The 19,714-nt window shown below is 58.8% G+C and overlaps 2 protein-coding genes across 2 annotated transcripts in view; one reads left to right on the forward strand and one right to left on the reverse strand.

The window, feature by feature from the left end:
- Positions 1 to 16: 16 nt before the first annotated feature.
- CDC37 (cell division cycle 37, HSP90 cochaperone) lies at positions 17 to 9,208 on the reverse strand. The gene is made up of 8 exons (XM_040449870.1): positions 9,016 to 9,208; positions 3,428 to 3,709; positions 3,012 to 3,120; positions 2,788 to 2,903; positions 2,585 to 2,707; positions 1,853 to 2,035; positions 1,692 to 1,763; positions 17 to 600 (listed from the first exon to the last, which is right to left on the reverse strand). The coding sequence occupies exons 1-8, from the start codon at positions 9,115 to 9,117 to the stop codon at positions 445 to 447; spliced, it is 1,143 nt and encodes a 380-aa protein (XP_040305804.1). The 5' UTR covers positions 9,118 to 9,208; the 3' UTR covers positions 17 to 444.
- A 2,063-nt stretch (positions 9,209 to 11,271) lies between these two features.
- PDE4A (phosphodiesterase 4A) overlaps positions 11,272 to 19,714 on the forward strand; it is a 43,328-nt gene continuing 34,885 nt past the window's right edge. Inside the window, exons 1-3 of the mRNA XM_040449864.1 lie at positions 11,272 to 11,457; positions 16,118 to 16,225; positions 16,871 to 17,070. Coding sequence (XP_040305798.1) covers positions 16,178 to 16,225; positions 16,871 to 17,070 — 248 coding nt within the window. The 5' untranslated portion in view covers positions 11,272 to 11,457; positions 16,118 to 16,177. The remainder of the gene's footprint in view (positions 11,458 to 16,117; positions 16,226 to 16,870; positions 17,071 to 19,714) is intronic.

The following is a 19,714-nucleotide window of genomic DNA, read 5'->3' on the forward strand; positions in this document are numbered from 1 at the left end:
CCTCAAGACGCCCCCCTGAGCATCTGAAATCCTTTATTGGTAGATCATTGCTGTTTACCATATAGAAGACTCGAGAGCGGATGAACAGTGAAAACAGAGCCCATAGTGACTGGAGCAGGCCTCTGGGCTGGGGACCCTCCCCACACCCCACGGACCAGCCTAGCGACCTCCACCCCTCCCTGGACCCTCAGGCCTTTGGCATAATGCTGATGGGTGGGGGGTGGGGGGGTGGCCTGCAGGCAGTGAAGCCCCTTGACTCAAAGCAGAGACTTGGATGAGCACTGAGGTGGGGGCAGTGGGATGGGGGCAGCTCTCTCCCTGACCCGGGCCGGGCGGGAGCAGCGAAAGTGGAGGAAGCCAGGAGCTGGGGAGAGGCATCTATTTTTGTTTTCTGAAAAGGGGCACACGGGGGCCTGCGGGCAGGCAGGCAGCAGCCGGGGCGAGTCACGCGCTGACATCCTTCTTGTCGCCTGGCTTGGGGCCGGCTTCCAGCAAGGGGTCCCCGGGGCCTGCCTCCTCCCCCTCCTTGGCCTCGCTGGACTTGGAGTTGGGGACCCAGAGGCCAGAGTCGATGCAGCGCTGCATGTGGTACTTCGCATCCTGTGGGGAGAGAGGTGGTGAGTGAGGCCGGGCTGCGGCCTTCTAGCGGCCCTGCCCGTGCCCTGCATATCCCTAGACGTTCTTACTGCTTGTTCTAGCCCAGAGCTGGCCCAAGGGACCCTGCAATGATGGAAGTGGCCTGTAATCGGCATCATCCAACACGGCAGCCACCAGCCACACGTGGCTGCCAAAACTTCAGTGGCCAGTGCGGGGGAGGAACAGAACTTTACATTTTACTTAACTTTAATTCAAATTAAACAACGTGCCTCCAGAATAAAAGCTACGTTCCGGTAAAATGCATCTACTTATAAAGGCAGGCACTGAGCCTGTGAACCAGTTTGAAGACCTCAGGTCTAGACAGCCATTCTCATGGAAGCTTCTAGTAATCCTGGGCCAGGTCCTGCGACTAGACCCATTTCACAGAGGAGGAACTAGTGTGGCCAACGAGCGAGCCAAGTGGCAGGAAATGGGATCAAACCAAGGTCTAGGAAGACACAAAGTCCTGTCTACCAGCACTATTACTGTTCCTAGTAACACCACCAGCCAGGGGGGCCTGACTGTCTCAGTCAGTAGTAGGGCACGCGACTCGTGATCTCTGGGTCACGAGTTCAAGCCCACACTGGGCATAGACCTTACTTAATAAAACAGTTGACGTTTACCGAGTGTTCAACCATTTTCCGTACTAGCATAGAAACCGTGGTATGATGGGGTAACCAAGGCTGGGGAGCAGAGCCCCCTTCTTGGGCAAAGGTGGAGTCAGCCTGGTGTGCCCACTATGCTCATAAACGGCCCATGGTGACAGTGACACTCAATGGCAGGGGATATGCTGAAAGTTCCGTGTTCGCTGCTGGAGTCACACCGGAGGTGCTCCGCGTATGTAAATGAGCGCGTGGCACGAAAGGCTGGCTGCCTCCCGTGCCGGCCACGAGGGGACGCGACCTCCCTTGTTCCTCTGGGAAGCCCAGAGGGGACACTGCTACTGGCAACGGCAACGTGGGGAGGCAGGGCTGGGGAGGGACGGGCGGGGGACACCTCGCTCTCCCTGGATGCTCAGCTTGGCTGGTGGACGGGCCTGGGGCGCGGTTACTCACGGTGGGGTCCATCTTGCTGATGGCGTCTTGAAGCATCTGCACATCTTTCACGTCGAAGCATTTCTGCAGTTCCTGCGGGTGCAGATGGGCCGGGGTCAGGAGCCGGGTCCCCGGGGAGTCCCGCCTGCTGCCCACCCGGGGCAGGGGAGCCGGAGCCGCACCTCAGGGAGAGACTCGTAGACCTCCACGGGGTCCAAGCCGCCGGGGCCGAGCCGCTTCCGGCGCTCCTCCTCCTCGTATTCCTTCATGGCCTTCTCGATGCGCAGCTTGGCGCGGCCCCGCACGCGCTCCTTGAAGGCCTCCAGTTCGTCGTTGAAGCCCTCCATGTACTGGCGGTCGGCCGTCTGCAGGGTCGGGGCCAGGAGGCACTCACTGGGCCGGACCCAGGTCCCCCCCGCCCCCCGCAGCAGGCCCTGAGACCCTCGGTCAGTCTCCTCCACGGGACAACCTCCAAGCCAGTCCCACCGTCCACATGCTAACGGCCACCGGCCTGCACGCCTCCTGAGCTACAGACCTGTGATGTGGCACTCACCTCCTGCATGTCCCCGAGGGGCTCTGCAGGCACCTCAAGATCGGCACAGCCAACCCGATCTCTGCATCACCACCACCGGCTGCCCGGGTAGCTCTGTTCCTCCAGGCGCTTGGGTGAGAAACCCCAGGTGCCCTTGGCTCTGCCCCCCCCCCCCCCCCGTAGGGACTTCCGGCACGTCCTGTCAGCTCCCCTTTTAGATTCTGTCTGGGGGCCAACCGGTCTGTGGCCCCTGCACGTCTCTGCCCTCTCCTGATATTGCGGGTTCTGATCCCACGGGCCTGAGTCTGAGGTGGACACGTGGACTGTGGCCCGCGCCCCGAGGAGGCCCGCGCCCCACCCGACCCAGCTCCTGGGCCACGACCTTGATCTTGGTGAAGAACTGCCGGAAGCAGGCGCGGGGATCCACCTTCAGGCTCTTAGCCAGCTCCAGGATGAACTGCATGACGATGGTCTGGTGGGCCACCTGCTCCATGAGTGCACATTTCTGCCAAGGGAGAGCAGCGTGTCACCAAGTGGTGGCCTCAGGGCAGGGCCTTTCCCAGTCGCAGGGCAGGCTCCACTCACCTCCTCCACCTCTAGGTCAATGCACCAGATGACCAGGTAGTTGGCGGTCTCCTCGCACACCAGATGGACGTTGTCCGACAGGTACTTCTGGCTGTCGTCCCAGCGACGGAGCATGCCTACGAGACACCGTCGGTGAGGCGCTGAAGGGCCCAGGAGGCGGGGGGCCAGCCCCTGTCGTCTGCACCCCTCGCGAGGGGGCCCCCGCCACCCCGCGCCCAACTCACCAAAGTGCTTGATCTGTTTCTCGTACTTCTCCACGAACGTTTTGTGTTTCTGCTCCCTCACTTCCTCTGACTCCTCCTCCGCCTGCTCTGGCTTGGTATTGACCATGCTCTGTGATGGGGCGAGAGGGGGAGTGGGCTGGGGCGAGGCCGCACGGCGCCTCCAGCTCGGCCGGCTGGGCCGAGGCCGCAGCGCCCATCCCATATCCACGGCGGAGGTGGTGACGGCGCCGTGAGCGTCGAGGCGGTGGGAGCGTGGGTGTGGCAGGTGTGGCCTCGCACTAGGGCCTTCGGGCAGATCAGAGGGGGGTGCCAGTGGGGTGCTCCATCCGCCCAGCCCCACGCCAGTCCATCCCTCCCTCCACCTGCACAATCCTTGCCCCCCACCCAGTGCACCCTGCCCGGCCCCGCCCCCGCACCTTGCTGAAGCCGTCCTTGCTGAGCGTGTCCACGTTCCAGGGCATGCTCTTCTCCTTCTTGCGCATCTCCTCCAGCTTCTGCTCCCAGCTCCGCTCCTCCTTGCGCAGCTGCTGAGCCTCAGCCTGCAGCCGCTCTAGCTCCGCCCTGCTGCCCTCGCCCTCCGCCGCCTCCAGCTCCCTCAGCCTCCGCTGGCACTCGGCCACCTTGCGCCTGCACTCGCGGCAGCCCCTCTCCAGCTCCTCCTTCTCCTTCTGGAACTGCTCCATGCGCTCCACCCGGGCCTGTGGGCAGAGGCAGCCCTTCACTCTGACCCCAGCCCCGCCCCATCCCGTCCAGCAGCATCGGGGATGGCCCCAGGCGGGTGTCCGCACCACCCTCTGCACCACAGACACCCGGCGGCTTCCCTCCCGCCCCACCTGCACACACCTGTGCGAGTCCACCCACCGCTGAGAACCCTCCCTCCTCGGCATCGGCGTCACTCAGAGCAAAAGCCCGAGTCCTATCCCTGACCCTGACCCACAAGGCCGTGCACCATCTGCCCTGCCCCCTTCCTCCAGTCACAACGGCTGCCTCCCCTTTCCTTGAACCCACTTCAAACCTCAGGGCATTTGTACCGGCTGCCGGCTCAACCTGGTAAGCTCTCTCTCCAGATTTCCCTCCCACCACCGCTTACTCCCTCCCATGCTTACCAGTCTTTTTTTTTTTTTTTAATGTTTATTTAGTTTTGAAAGAGACAGCGAGCAGGGGAGGGGCAGAGAGAGAGGGAGACACGGAATCCGAAACAGGCTCCAGGCTCTGAGCTGTCAGCACAGAGCCCGACGTGGGGCTTGAGCCCATGAACCGTGAGATCATGACCTGAGCCGAAGTCGGACGCTCAACCGACTGAGCCACCCAGGCGCCAGTACTTACTGTGTTTCAGACACCATACCCCTCTAAGGGTAATAGCTCCGTGGAGGTGGGGCTCTGCTCACTCTCGTGTCTGCACACACAAGTGCACAGTAAAGGCTCAGGAAACACTCGTTGGGTGAATAAAGTAATGAAATACTGAATGGGGGTCTCAGGCTCCCCCTCTTCCTTGGAGCCGCCCTCAGTGACACTCGGGTGCCCTCCCCTGCCCGGCAACCTCCTCCAGCCATCTCTGCCCCTGACTGAGGCCTGCTCACTGGCCCTGTCTTTCCCTCCTTCTATGCTACCCAGTCCTGATGGCTCTCACTTCCAGATGTCCCTCCAATTTGCTCCACCCCAAGTACGGCTCCTGGACCGCTGCCCAAACCCCTTCAGCTCTCTCCGGGCCAGTACCCCACCCTGAGTGTTAGCTTGGTACCCCCCCCCCAGCTATTGCTCCCCAGACCTTCTCTTCTGCTGCACCCCAAGCTCAGCACCCCTCCTCATTCCTGCTCTCGCTCAGTTCCTCGTTGGACCCCCTGTAGCGTCGCATGGCCCTGTCTGCTCTCCATCCCTGCTCAGCTCCATCATCTCAGTGCCTGCTCAATCCAGAGCCACTGACGGGGCCCCAAAAAGTGCCAGTGACTTCCATCACTGGTCCCCCAATCTAGACTCAGAGGCTGCCAGAGGAGTCTTTGAAATACGCGCATCTGTCTTCAGTCCTCCCGGATACCCCAACCTGAACTGTCTGGGTTCAGATGGGAACCCCTGACCCTTGCCCCAAGTTGCCCAGATGGCACCAAGGCCCCACAGGGGCCTGGATCCCACTCTCCTCTCCCAACTCTGGGTCCCAGGCAGATGCTGGCCCTTAAGGTTCCCCAAATGCAACAGCCCTCTCTTGACTCTTAGCCTTGCACATGCTGTTCCTTCCATCTGGAACTCTTTTCCCCTCACTCCACCTACACAGAGCCTTCTGCAAGTGCCCCCACTCTGCATCAGTGAGCCCCAAAGGCCCCCTCGCGATCATCAGAACATAGGATAAGATGCTGGAGGACAGCCGCAGGACCCCAAATGTGGGGGTCATACCCCATGGCCACCAAGTAAAGGCTGGATGTCCTTGGGCCAATCCCCTAACTTCTAGGGACCTCAGTTTCCTCATCTGTCAAATGCAGACAACAGCACCCTCACGGGGTTGCACCGGGAGAAGCCAAGATTACAAGTTAGGACAGATGGTCCAGAGCCATGCTGGATACTCAGCCACGGTGGCTACAGTCCTTACTATCCGAGGGGACACTCCCTCTCTCTGCCTTTCTCTTTGGGGACTGTTCTGGGGCTCAAACAAGGAAAAATGCACTTCAAGCATTTAGACGGATTTGCCAGAGCAAATGCCCGATAACTGGGAGTGGTTGTTGCCAGAGTCACATCACCCAGCTCCACCACTTACGGGCAACATGACCTTGGCTGAGTCACTTCCACTCTCACAGCCTTCGTATTCCTCGTTGTGAAATGGGCCCTCAAGAGCTATTCCAAGGAAACAGCTTGCATACTGTTCATACTCAGTAATGAACACACCCCACGGTTATCACCACTGTCGCGGCCGCCGCCACCAGAAAGGTCTGCTAAGTCACTTCTGTGCCTTATTCGAGGCTGTATCTCCAGGTTCTAGCACAGGGCCAGGCACCTGGTGGGTGAGGGTCAGGAAACGGGGCCCTCCTCTAATGCCCCACAGGATCCATACAATCAATCCCGAGCCTCACTTTCTCCCCATGTGGTCAAAGGTTGAGGAGGCCCTTGCTTCGTGGAGGGGAAAGAGAAAGAAGCCGTGGGCTCCATCACTTCCCCCACCTCCATGATGGGCCTGCGGGGCCCTGGAGGCTTCCTGCTGGCTTGTGAGGAGCTCTCTGGAGTTGGCATTACAGCTGGCCTCAGGTGGTGGCGGGAAACTATCACCCTGCTGGCCTATGCTGGGCGGCCACCAAGCTCTTCTCGGTGTCCTCTGAGTGGCCGCCAGGGAGGCTGAAGCTAAATAAAGCCATCCCGGAGCTGGCAGGGACAGCGGGCTGGGCAGGGCAGAAGCCACCGCAGAGAGAAGGGGCCGGCAGGGCTCACCACCCTCCTGCCATACAGACAGAAAGACCGAGGCTCACAGAATCCCAGTGCCATACAGTTCAATGGAAGGAGCCACGAGGAACCAGTAACAGTAGCTGTATTTGGACGAGGAAGCCAGGGAACTGGGGCCGGGAGACTCCCTTGTCCCCTTCTGGAAGCTCTGGAATTTTTCTTTACCATGAACGCGAATTACCTAAATAACAATGATGACAGAGAGCGGTTCAAGTTTACAGACAGCTCATCACACGTCAGATGTTGTCTCAAGGACATTACACACATTAAGTAAGGAAGGGAACCCCAGGGACGACTGGGTGGCACAGTTAAGCGTCCGACTCCTGATTTCAGCTCAGGTTGTCATCTCGTGGTTCATGGGATGGAGCCCCATGTCAGCCTGCCTGGGATTCTCTGTCCCTTTCTCTCTGCTCCTCCCCCTCCCCCTGTGCGTGCTCGCTCGCTCGCTCTCTCTCTCTCTCTCTCAAAAAAAATAAATAAAATAAATAAATAAAAAATACAAACATTAAAAAAATAAGGTAACTCCTCATAATGACCCTATTGGGTGGGACACGCTTAGTATTCCCAGCCGGGGAAATATAGGCACAAAGAGAGAAGACGACTCACTAGAGGTCGTACAGTAAGTCAGTGATTGAGAAGCGAGGATTGGAAGCACACCAGGCTACCTTTACACTAATCCCCCCTCCCCCTCCCATGTGGGGACTCTCTCTCCCAGCCCGGAGCCAAGTACCAGCTGGGCCTAATCTCGTTTCAGTCTTAGGATGGTCTCTAGGGGCAGGGAAAGTAAAGGAGTAAGTGGGAGGGCTGGGATTAGAACCCAAGCTTGCCTGCCCTGAATGGGGCGCTAAAGATCGTTCCCTCCCCTCCCCCGCCCCAACACTCTCCGCTATGGCTACAGGGCCCTCGGCAGGACGCGGAAAAGGTCCTGTGCCCAGAGGGAGGAAGGCATGGCAGGCGGGATTCTGCAGGAGAGGGGGCACCAGGTGGGAGCCTTCCCACCCGGCAGGACCAAAGTGTTCTTCACACAGCTGTATAGATTAACCTCTTTATGTGACAGAAATAGGTGTTCCCAAGAATAGTCTTCAGAGCTCTGCGGAGGTCTTAGGCATTTCATAATAAAATGTTACACACGGCAAGTAAAGGAAAGTGCTAGAACTTTCTTCTTACACTCAGTGGCTTGCCTGGCAGGTAAGGCCCAAGAGATTGCTGCTTGAAGGTAAGGGCTGGACATGGGCTTGGGGACCAGATGTAGGGACTAGAGACACTGCAGGATGGGGAAGGGCCCTTCTAGGAGGTTCTGGATAAATGACTGGGAGTTGCTACATGCGAGGGTGGGGTGGGGAATTCCTACGTGGAAGGTTCTGAGAAATATACACCCTCAGTGTGAGTGTAACATGCACAAGCATGTGGGTGTAGGAGCTCCGATTTGGGGGAGCAAGAGGTTAGAATATTAGGTCTCATGAGACCTGTTCTGTTGGTCTGTGAGCACTGCTGGGCAGGGAGAGGCGGGAGGACACCCAGGTAGGACTCCAGGATCTGGATTGGGGGGCAAATAGATAAAAGAAAGGGCAGTAAATTTGGAATCAGGTTGGGAGGGTCCCTCATGAGAGCAGGGGCAATTGGGGTGCCTGACAGCAGCAGACCAAGCTGGGGACAGGAGGGAGGCCAGGTGGGTTTGGATGTTGGACCTGAGTTGGTATAAGGCATTCCTAGGCTACCTACAGGAAGCTGTTGGGGGTGGCTGGTGCCTGGGCTTGCAAAAGCAAGGAGGGGCAGGGGCTCTGGCTGTGCCGGAAGCCCTGCGGGGTAGGGCTTCCTGGACTAGTAGGAAATGGGGTCCACAGTAGGTGAGGCTATAGTGGCTGGAATTGGAGGCTCCATCAGAGTGGAGCTGGTGGTTCAGTCCGGAGGGAAAACGGGTTCCAAAACTCCAGCCTGGATGGGACCGAAGGCCCTGGTGGAGCACCAGTCTGCATTCTAGGGAAGGGGTCCTGGGTTGGAATCTCAAGCCAGGAACAGAAATCTCAGGGGAGGACAGAGAGCCTTATTCTGTTTGGAGAAGGAGTGGGATCTCTGGATCTGAATGGGAATCTCTGCCAAGAACTAGGGAGGAAGATCGCAGAATAAATTCAAACTATTGAGGACTCTAGTGATTGGAGAGGGACCGATGGTCTATCCGAGATCAGAAGTGCGTCCCCAAATATTACCAGGGTCCGGACTCTGAGGCAGAGGTTTGCGAGTCAGTGGGAGGTCCCAGACGGGATTGGGGGACACCCCCAAAGCTTGTCTTATCAGTTTGTACTCGGAGAAAGGTGCCCGAGGGGTCAACAGGGAGTTCCATACAGAAATCGGAGGGGAGGCCTGGGGTCTCAGGTAGGGACTCAGCGCCCTGACAGTTCTGGGGTCTAGAGTTGAATCGAGGAACCCCTAAGCGATATTAAAAGTCCAGACTACGCGTTGGGAACCCCAGGTGGCAATGGCGGGGTCCCTGGCAGTACTAGGGGTCAGAACTCTGGAGCGGAGACCCGGGCCGGGGGAGGGGGGGAGGGGGAAAGGAAGGGGATGGGCGCGCGCGCCTTACCTGGTGCCGCCAGCGGAAGAGACTGGCCGTGTCGATGTTGGGGTGCGTCTCGTCCTCATCGTCAGACACCTCGATGTGGTCCCACACGCTATAGTCCACCATCTTGCCTCAGCGGCTCAGCCCGCACGGGCTCCGGCTCTGACTCTGGCGGCGGCAGCGCTGGGGACTCGGCCTGCGGAGCCCCGCCCCTTCCGCTTCCGCCCGGGCGCGCACGTCCCCGCCCGCGCATGACGTTATATCCCTAGTAACCGCGGTGGCGGCACTGGCGACCCGGCTTACCTTAAAGGGTCCTGCGCACGTGTTCCGGCCCCCGGGAGTCCCCGCAAAGACCCCGCCTCATTGGGCGCGGGCCTCCACTGGGCACCTCCTGGGGGCATACGGATTGGCGTTCCGACCTCGATCCCCCCCTTCCGCTCTCCTGCTGCCCCCCGCTGGGCGTTTGCGGTGGCCGCGAGGGGCGGGGCGGAGAGCGAGTCCCCTTAGCCACGCCGCAGTGACGTCAGCCCGAGCCCTCTGCAGGGGCGGGCTTCGGCGGGAAGACCTCTCCCCCTGCCCCTTGAGACGAGGACCACACACAAGGCTGGGGAGAGGTGTCTGATCAGAGCACTTTCCCAGACCGAGGGGTACAGGGCTCTGCCCTGGAAAAGTCTAAGCGGAGGAGGAATACGGTCCTGCCTTTGGGGATGTGGGGGCGACGTGGCGCTGCCTTAGGGGTCTGTGTTTCCCTGACTCGGACCACAGCCTCCCGCTGGCGTCCCAGCCCTCTGCCATTCCTGAGCTGGGATTCGCACACACACGCCCCCTCTAAAAATCACCCGGATCACCCTAACGGTCTCCGGAGCCTTGTCCGCGGCGTCTCCCCGTGCGACCGCTGGGTGTCGCTAATGTCAAGCCAACGGTCTGTGTGCTCCAGGCCCCGCGCAGACTGGGGACGGGAAGGGGATCGTGGAGGTGCGGAAGGAGGCTTTCCTCGTGGTGGTACTCTAGAATCGTTCGTAGCCCCTCCCCTTTGGTCTGGGGCCCCCTTCCTCGGCCGGGGCTCTAAAGACTCCATTACTGTGAGCTTGGGCGACCCCAGCTGCACCCTTGCGTACATCCCAACCCTCGTTTTGATACCGGGATAAAAGGCCGTGTTGCAGCCTAAGGCCAAGATTATCTCAGATTAAAGGGCGTTCCGTGGGGGCGGGTGACATGGGAGGAGCTCCAGCCCCTCGGGTAAGGGGCGCTTTTTCCCAGACTACCCCAAGGGTGTTTGGAGAGAAGGGACTAGAGGAAATGGATTGAAGGTCTCCCGAGGGGGGGGGATTCCCCTACCCAGGGAAGGGGAGGGGCCATCCAGACAAAAGCGCCCGCCCGCTGCCAACCCCTCCCCCTCGAGCATCTTTCAAACCCGCGAGTGGGCGGGCGGGGGCGGGGGAGTCCCCCTCTCCTCCCCCTCCCCTTCCCCCCGCCTCCCCGCCAGCCCGGGCAGTCCAGCACCTCCGCGGCCGTCAAGGCCCGGGCACGCGCGCGCACGGACCCACACCCCAGCGGGTCTCACAGTCGCGCACACACACATACACACACAACAGCAAACAAAGGGTCTGGACACCCCTGTCCCCTCCCGCCCCTCAGGCCGGAGAGGGCCGGGCATCCCCTCCCCAGCCCCACTGCAAGGTAAGCTTCGGGCTGCGAGCTGCGGTGGGGAAGGGGACCCGGTACCCCGGAGGGAGGGGACCAGGACGCTGTGGGCTTTCCCCGCTCCCCAAGTAAGCCGGGGCCCACCCGTACGCCCTTTGAGGGCTTCAGGCTGGCCTCCGGGCTGTGGGTGTGTGGGGAGGACCCCAGATGTCAGCGATTCCCGGGTAGCCGTGGAGGTCTCTCCCTGGCTCTGGAGACTGGAGCCGACCGGCCCCAGTGAAACGGGGTCCTGGGAGCCCCAGCTCCCAGAATTGGGGACAGGGCGCCGGAAGCTTCCCCATCAGCGCCAAGACTTTCCTAATCTGCCAGCAAAGCATCTCCAGCTGGGCACTGACACGGAGCCCTCCGAGTTCATGTGCACCGTCCCTGGGTTTCCCACACCCCCCCCCGCCCCCGCCCCATCAGCGCATCCTCTGCTGTGTCTCTCGTACCTGTGAGGTAGGGGTGGGCGGCTGGTGGTCCTCTGAGCTACCTAGGCTTTCTCTGCTGCATCCCACAGCCCCACACCACTTAGCATCGGCTCTGCCTCCCTGAGCCTCGCCTTCCTCATCTGCAAAGTGGGTAAGGACACCACGGATTTCATGAGGTCATGCATGGGAGCCTGCCTTTGCTCCGTCATTGATTTCTTAGCTCATTTCACAGAATATTTCCCAAGTGCCTACTATGCTCCACAGCACTGTAGCCAGGTGGTGGGGCTACAGCAACCAACAAGAACAGCCTGATGCTTGCCGTGCCTATACCTGAGCCTGGCGAGGGAGCAAGGTCAGTGTGTGAAGAGAGGAATACCCACTGGCGAATCCAGACCCATAAAATCTTATAGGGCAGAGAGAATGACCGGGGTAAGGGTGCTTGGGATTAAATGACACATCTGGTTTTGGGGGGGGGGGGGAATGAGATTTCTGGTGGGTATCTGCCTCCCTTATTCCCTGGAGCTCCATGAGGGCAGGGCCGGGTCCAGGACAGTGCCTGGCACCCAACAGGTGCTCAATAAATGTTGAATGAATTAAAGTGGGTATTAGATGAAGACTATTTTCATAGTACTTTAGATCAGGAAGGAGGCTTATCATGAACCGATGCATCCGTCTGTTTTACAGAGGAGGGGAGTGAGTCCCTAAGACCCAGAAAAGGGGGAAGGTGTTGTCAAAGGCAATACGGGGAATTGAGGCATTAGCATCATTTTCATAAAGTGAGCGTGGCTGAAGGAACAGGAAAGGAAGAAAACAGACACCAGCTTTGAGCACAGGACCCTCCAGGAACCCATGATGCCCAGCCAGCTCCCACCGCTCTCTCTCTACCGACACAGACACAGCCCTACTGTGATGCATATCTGCTCAACAAGTATTTATTCAGCCCCTACTATATGCCAGGTGCTGGGGTGAACAGAATGCAACTCCCTGCCCCCCACAGAGGTGACCTTTAATGGAGACGACAGAAAAATAAACAACACAAATCTATAAAAAACCAGTGATGATTAGGAGACTGGCAAGAGAGAAAAATAGAAGGGTCCAATTCACGCACACTTAAATCCAGACAGACATAATCTCACTAACAAACACCATATACAGGCCAGAGCCATGTACACAGCCAGAGAATGTGCCCGAGGACACATAGCCAGGGAGTGACTGAGCAAAAATTTGAACCCAGACCTGCATTTCTAACTGCTGTGAAATGCTCCTTCCCACTGCATCCACAGGCACGTACTGTCCCCTCTCCCCACATACACACTCATACCATAATCACACAGAGGTACATCCAGTCTCACACCTACATAGGCTGGTATGGCTTCAGCCTGTCAGGTACACACACTCCAGCAGGCATGGTCTGCTTTCAGCTGTGCAACGTCACAGACTCACCGAAAGTTCCATTTGCTCAGTTGCACATCGACAGTCGTGTATGGTCTCCTGCACACACGTGCGCACACACACACACACACACACACACACACACACACACACACACATGCCTGGGGTCCCTGAAAGTCCTTCCCAGCCCTGCTTTAGCCCCAGGCATAGAGCTAGTTAGTAACTGTTACTTCTCAGGCCTGAATGCTGAGGGCCGAGGTGTGGATAAGGGCATTTATCCTCACTTCCTTCCCTCTTGTCAGCCATCCATCCTTCTGAGGGCGGTGGGCTTGGCTGAAGCCAGCGCTTTATTGTCAGGCTGGGCCAAGGGCCCCCCGGACTGGGCCGCTGGCTGATCACGCTGACAAGCTGGGTGAGGGAAGCAGCCTCACTCAGGCCGAGCCTGGTGCCAGCTGCCCAGAGCAGTCTGCTCTGCCATCTGGACCCCCCTCCCAGCCGCCTGCTGCCCAGGGGAGGGAAAGCAGGCTTAGAGGCACCCCTCTACCGCGGGCACTCAGGCCAGTTCGTGAGGCCCTGCCTTCCATGCCTGGGTTTCTGCCAAGGCCGATTTCCGCAGATGTACAGAGGGGTCTGGACAGCGGCGCTGTGTGCCTCTGTCCCTCTCCCCTGGACTGCAGGGCTTTTGCTGGCCGTCCGCTTCTCCATTCCTTCCTTTATTCTGCAAACCCATGGGCTGTTTCAGGCATTGGGGATCTGGCCACAGAATTTGAAGAGCCCAGGGCAAGAGGAAAAGGCAGGGGTCCCGGGCAAAGGAATGAAGCATTTCAAGACAAGGGCAGTGCATTAAACCTTCTAAGCGTGGGACTGCGAGCCATGGCACAGGTCACATGTCTGCGAAGTTGGGTCTCGATATAGCTAAAACAGGACTTAAAAATCCCCTGCCCTCGTGGAACTCAGGCTGCTGAAAGCAGAAATGTAAATATATGATATGTCAGGGGTGAGGAGAACTGAGAAGAAAAGTAAAGCCGAGTGAGGGCAATGGAATGGAAGGAGGCATCTGTGTCAGGGAAACAAACCCTCTGGAGTGAGGTGCTTTTGAGCAGAGGCCTGAGGAGGTAAGGGAGTCAAGTGGATTTCTTCATTCATTCAGCAGATATTTGTTGAGCACCTACTGTATGCCAGCATGGTCCCAGGACTGGAGATCCAGCTGGAGACAAAATAGACCAAGGTCTCCACCTCATGTCCTAATCAAAGGACAGGCAATAACTGATAAAAATAATAGAGTCTGTATCTTGTTAGAATGTTATAAATCTAAAAGAGACAAGAGGAAAGCGGTCAAGGAGAATGGGCGGTCGGAGGAACACAGGATATCTGAGTCTGGTTTTCTGGGTCAGGAAAACTACAAGTACAAAGGCCCTGAGGTCCGAATATGTGTGAAGGGTTTGAGGAACAGTGAGTCAGCCAGTGGGTCTAGGGGGAGGATGGGAGGTTTCTGTGAATGTGTTGCTGTCTTCCATGTCTGTCTATAGCTCCACACAGTCAACCACCATGATGCTAATTGCTATTATTACTAGGATAATGGCTAATTTTGTGAGCACCGACTATGCAGCACAGGTAGGGTTCTGAGTGACTTGGCCAAGGGTACACAGTTAAGAAGGGGCAGAGCAAGGATCTGAATGCAGGTCTGTGAGTGTAATTTCGGAGCCTGAGCCTGGCCCTTACTACATGGCCCTTTCTCTTTCTGTGTATCTGACCGCATTCACAGAGAGGGAGTGGTTCTTTCTCCCTGTGTCCGTCGTGTTCATTCCGCATTCATTGAGACTACGTGTGGGGGGCCATGTTGAATGGGCACCATTCGTACAGATAATGACAACTCAGAATGATGAGTGCTTTCTTGGGGGCAGGATAAGCAGCGGTAGGGGCTCAGAACACCGACTGGAGGTGACCTTCAAGCTATCTTTACACATTCATCCATTTGTTCAACGACTGTCTGTCACAGGCTCGCCTAGGCTGAGGAGATAATATGTACGTTCATTGCTACTGGTTGACGCTGAACTGAAGTGCTGCTTAGTGCAATAAGGCAAGAAAAAGAAATAACAGCCAAAGTAGGGGGCAGAGTAGCGGGTCCATAGTGGGCCCAGCTAGGAACTTTATAATTCTGCTGTTATGCCCTCCAAATAATAACCGGACATTGAACAAATAGTTATAAGGACTTACTATGTTCCAGATTCGGTTCTAGGCACTGGGGATATGGTAATGAATAAAACATAAAATATTCTTGCCCTCCTGCAGCTGATATTCTAGTGTGGGAAGAGACCATGAGTGTAATAGATAAATTACATGGTGTGTTATGAGGGGATAGGTCCCGGGGGGAAAAATAGAGCAGGATAAGGGAGATTAGGAGTCCTGAGGGGCTAGCAACTTTAAACGTGGTGGGATGGAGAGAAACTCTGGGAGAAACACCTGAAAAGGTGAGATATGAACAAAGACTTGAAGAATGTGAGGGTCCAGTGGATATTTAAGGGAAGAGAGGAAGCAGAAGGAGGAGCAGGTGCAAAGGCCCTGAGACTGGAGCGTGCCTGGTGGGTCCAGAAACAGCCAAGAAACCAGTGTGGCTAGAGCAGGAGCTGAGAGGGAATGGTAAGAGGTGAGGACAGGGAGGTGCTTGGGCACATCCTGCAGAACTGTGTGGGCTTCCTCTTGAGGACTTCTCCTCTGAGTGAGGTGAAAGCCACGGAGGGCTCCGACCAGAGGAGGGACATGATCTGACATGGGTTCTAGCAGGCTCTCACAGGCTCAGGTGTTGGCAGTACTAAGCACTTGCTGAGCGCCAGACACCGTCCTGTGGGAATTCAACACGGTCTGATTTCATTTCATTCTCACACGGACCTTGCAGGGCTTATCATTCCATTTCACAGAGGAGAAACTGAGGCTCAGGGAGTTGAAGTCATTGACCCATGGCCACAGAGCAGTAATTCACGGCACCTGGGTGCGAAGGTGGAGTGAACCAGCCTCCCCCTCCATCCAGGCTTTTAGACCAGGATCGCCGGCAGGAGAGCGCATTCATCATCGGGAGCGGCGTCTGTGTCCCTGTCTGTCTGTTTCTATTTCCACGCGTCCCTGTCTGTCTCTGCGCGCCTCTGCTTGCGCGTCCCCCATCTGTGCCCAAGCCGCCGTCTCGCTGTGCCCGGCCCCCGCACATCGGAGCTATTTCGGGTTTAGGCATAAAATCCCAACAGCTCGGAGGAGACGCTTCCTCCGGCCCCCGGCTCGGACCACGCGCCACACGCGGCCGCCTCTGGGAGCTCCCGGTCTTCTCTGCGGGATCCCCAGGCCGGGGAAAGCCCCCGCGGGAGGACGGGTGGGGGCTGGGGCGACCCGGTCTCGAGGCTCCCGGCCCCCCAGTGGCCAACCCGGGCATTGACGCCGTCCAGACCCCAGCCGTGCGTCAGCTGTCGCTCTGGCAACGGGCGAGCGACGTCACCGACGGCCAGTGCGTCAGCTACTCGATGACGTCACGCCTCGGGAGAGAAAACTAGCAAGGGGGGTAGGATTCAGGCTCGGTCGGCAGGGGGAGCCCCAGGGCACTAATGGCGGATGTCTTCGGCTTGGTCCTTCAGGAGGCGCGGGCCCGCGCCAACATGACCCCCGCAGCCCCAACGGCGCGCTAGGTTGGCGGGATGAAGAGGAGTCGCAGTGTCCTGTCCGTGGCTGGGACCCGGGACGAGGTGCGAGGGGCGGGGCCCGGGCTGAGGGGCGGGACTTGGGCCGCGGCGGGGGACGGGCGCCCTCTTGTGACCAATGGGTTGTTCACTAAGTGTTTCCATATCCTCAAGTCTGAGGAGTGTCATCCATCGCCTTGTGCCTCAGTTTACACCCTTGATCCCATTATTTTCCTGCTGCCTGGATCAAGAGGCTCTCAGCCCAGGGACAGAAAGCAGGAGCTTCCAAGGGGCTTCTCAAGTGGGGAGAGGACTGTACGGTGGAGGAGGGGTGCTGGGGGTTAAGGTCTTAAAGGTCTGTGATGTGAAGGGGGGAGGGGCCACAGATTGTGAGGCCGGGAGGGGCTTTCGTAGACGTGGAGTGCGGGGACGTGCTAGAGAGTTTTCACAGTGAAGCACAGCGTGTACAGGCATAAGGACCCAGAGCCCCAGGACCGGAACATCGAAAGGGAGCCCTACAAGAATTATGGCTGAGAAGGGGCACCCCTTAGACATAAGGGAGGGATCAGCGAGTGGCTAAGCCGTGAGGGGGACACGAGGAGCCTATATCCCCATCAGCCACTCTCTCAGGTGTCTAGAGAAGGGTGTTACTGGAGGGAGGGGCTCAGAGCAGCCTGGCTGCGCCCTTATTCTGCCCTTGTCCTTCCTCAGAGGCTGTGGGAGACTCCCGAGCCCACCTGTGCCAACATGCTGGGGGCCGACCTTCGACGCCCTCGCCGTCGCCTTTCCACAGGTCCTGGCCTGGGCTGGGCTGAGACTGAGCCCTTGGATGTTGGGATCCCTCTGCCACCAAGGCCCACCACGCTGCCATTGCTGGTCCCTCCAAGGATTTCCATCACCAAAGCCGACAGGTAGGCAGGAGGGGACCAGGCTGGGAGGAGGGGTGGAGATTTAGGGCAAGCTGGGCTAGGTCCAGCCGCCAGCCCTTTCCATGCTTCAGGCCCCTGGCTTTTCACAAAACCAGCTGGATCTTCTCCTGGATCCCAGTACGTCAGGCTGTGACATCCCTTCCCTAAAGGCTCCCCTTGCGGCCTCTAGGAATCCCTTCCATTTTGCAGCTGGCTGAGTCAGCATAGAGGCAGGACTGTGGAAAGGGTTTCAGCCCTCGAGTCCCCAAAGATGCCCCCGCAATGAGAGAGCGGGGAGAGGCTAGGGGGTGGGTCTCCCACCAGTCAGCTGTGCACCCCTATTTCCTATCCTGGGAGGATGCACTTTCTTCCAGGTCTTAAAGTGGCTGGTGAGACCCTGGAGGAGGGCTGGCCTGGCATTTTTCTTTCTCTTGGGTAGATGCGAGAGGTATCTGTGAGCCCCGGCTTCACGTAGTTTCTTGCTCTTTTTCATCTGGGGTCCTCCGAGGGCACGGTAGCCCACATCTTGGCTGAGGATGGGTTTGAAAGTGGCCAGGCCCCTGCCCCTACTGCCCTCCTCAGGCCACCATTCTCTCCAGCCTCTTCCTGTCCTCTTATCTCTCAGTTGGAGGTCTCCAGGGTCTCTGGTTGGGTCATGGTAAAAATGCTTCATTTCCAGTTGGGGGAGGGAAATGACTGTCATTCCCCCCCTCCTTCCGTCTAATATATCCTCCTCCCCCTCCCCCCAAATAATCCTTCTACTCTCTACCAGGTTCAGGTCCAATCTGATCCATCCCAGACTCAGACCAGAGCTCCAAACACCAGCCTTGGCCCACTGCCTTGTGCTCCTTTTCTGCAAACCGCCCTCCCAACCCCGGACTGGGGCCCAAGCCCTCCCCCCAACCCCCATCCCTGATACCCACCCAGAGCCCGGGCCAACGCTACAGTCTCCACTCACTCCCCTGCTCAAAGCATTTGGCCCAGCCCAGGACCCTTAAATGATCTGGGGAGGACTGACAGCCCTTGCCAATCACCTAGAAGCCATTCTGAGTGTATACTGCGGGGGGGGGGGGGGGGGGCCCTGAGAGAAGTGGGAGACACAGTTCTAGCTTCTGGGATACCCCGCGGCTGCTAATGCGGGGCGGGTTCTTGTTCTGCGTTCGCCCACGCCTGGAGCCCCCTCGGGAGGGGAGAAAAGCGGCTGTGGGGGTTGGAGACGGGCTCTTTTCTTTTTTTTTTTTTTTTTCCTTTTAAAAAAAGGGGGGCGGGGGGGGGGGGGGGGGAGGAGGGCGGTGGCAGACGGCACGGCCTGCCCGGGGGAGTCCACGAGGGGGGGATCGCGGGGGTGGGGACCTGGTTCCGGGGACGCGCACCAGAACCGTTTAGCATCCGAGAGCGCGTCGGCCACAGGAGGTGGGGGCACGCGGGCGAATGCGCTCCCAAAGCCCGGCCACCACCAGGGCTCCGTCGCGGCCAGGGCGGCAGAGATGGGGGGAGGGTGGCGCTCAGATCCCGCTCGCTCTCTGCTTGCTCGCTCGGCGCGGCGCTGGGGGAGGCGGGAGCGTGAGTCACGGCGACTCCCGATTTAGGTGCCGGAAGGGGGGCTCTGCCGGCGGGGGCCGCGGAGAGGAGGCGCGGCTGTTTACTCGCCTGAAAAGGGCATGGGGATGCATCCCGCGGCTGCCGGGGACCTGCCTCAGTTTACCTCCTGCAGAAGCGCTTTACAAGAGGCGGCGATACACAGAGCGGTGGGCGGGCAGCTGCGGTGTCCTCCTGGAGCCACACGGGAACCAAAGGGACACACCCCAGAAACACCCCAGAGCTGCCCTCAGGCCGACCACAGACACACACACACACACACACACACACACACACACACACACCCACCAACACGTATAGACTACCTCATACCACAGTCAAACCACGGAGGCTGAATTGCCTGCACAACTCCGCAAGCACAGACCAACAATACACACCCAAACGCGTGGGTACACATGCACAGCCCCAGGCCACCAGAACAGACCCCATAGAGGCGCACACCCGCCAAACAAGCGGCACACGTGCGCACACCTCCTTCACCCACAGACACACAGATACACACACAGCGAAATCCAGAGAAACAGGCAGACCGCAGCAGCCAACCACGTGCGCGCACACACTTCCAGCCGACACGGAAAACACAGACAACCCTCGGAAGGGGCCACGTGCACGCACATCCCGCACCGGGCACACACCATTGCCATCTTCCGACCCACCAACAGGAGAATCCCGGAACATCGCCGTTGCCAGCCGCAGGGACCGCGTCGGTGGCGCCGGGACCACTCCCCACACGCTCCCCCCGGACCAGGGGTAGCGGCGAGGACACGCCAGCATAGGGCTCCGCCCCCGCCATGATGGACCGACTGACTGACACACCGGCAACCAGTCGGGTGTCTCCTTCCTGATCGGATTAACCGTTTAACTCCTTCTTTCCCGTGCACGCCGCGGCTAGGCAGGGCGCTTAGGAGAGAGCCGAGTTCCGGCGCCCCCTCCCCTCCGGGAGCGGGGCTCTGCGTGGGCGGGGAGGGAGGGCCCCCCCTCCTCGGGTGGCTGCCCCCCACAGGCCCGGACGGTGGAGGAGGAGGGGGGCGGCGCTGACAGAGCGGCG

This window comes from Herpailurus yagouaroundi, unplaced genomic scaffold (genome assembly GCF_014898765.1).
Source record: "Herpailurus yagouaroundi ecotype Mexico unplaced genomic scaffold, PumYag 200, whole genome shotgun sequence".
In the NCBI taxonomy this organism is placed as follows: domain Eukaryota; kingdom Metazoa; phylum Chordata; class Mammalia; order Carnivora; family Felidae; genus Herpailurus; species Herpailurus yagouaroundi.

Excerpts from the sequence above, each read along its gene's own strand:
- CDC37 (XM_040449870.1), bottom strand. The coding sequence starts at position 9,117 with ATGGTGGACTATAGCGTGTGGGACCACATCGAGGTGTCTGACGATGAG. Across the intron at positions 2,708-2,787 it reads TTGACCTAGAGGTGGAGGAG|AAATGTGCACTCATGGAGCA; the intron begins GTGAGTGGAGCC and ends CTCCCTTGGCAG. Across the intron at positions 601-1,691 it reads TCAGCAAGATGGACCCCACC|GATGCGAAGTACCACATGCA; the intron begins GTGAGTAACCGC and ends CTCTCCCCACAG.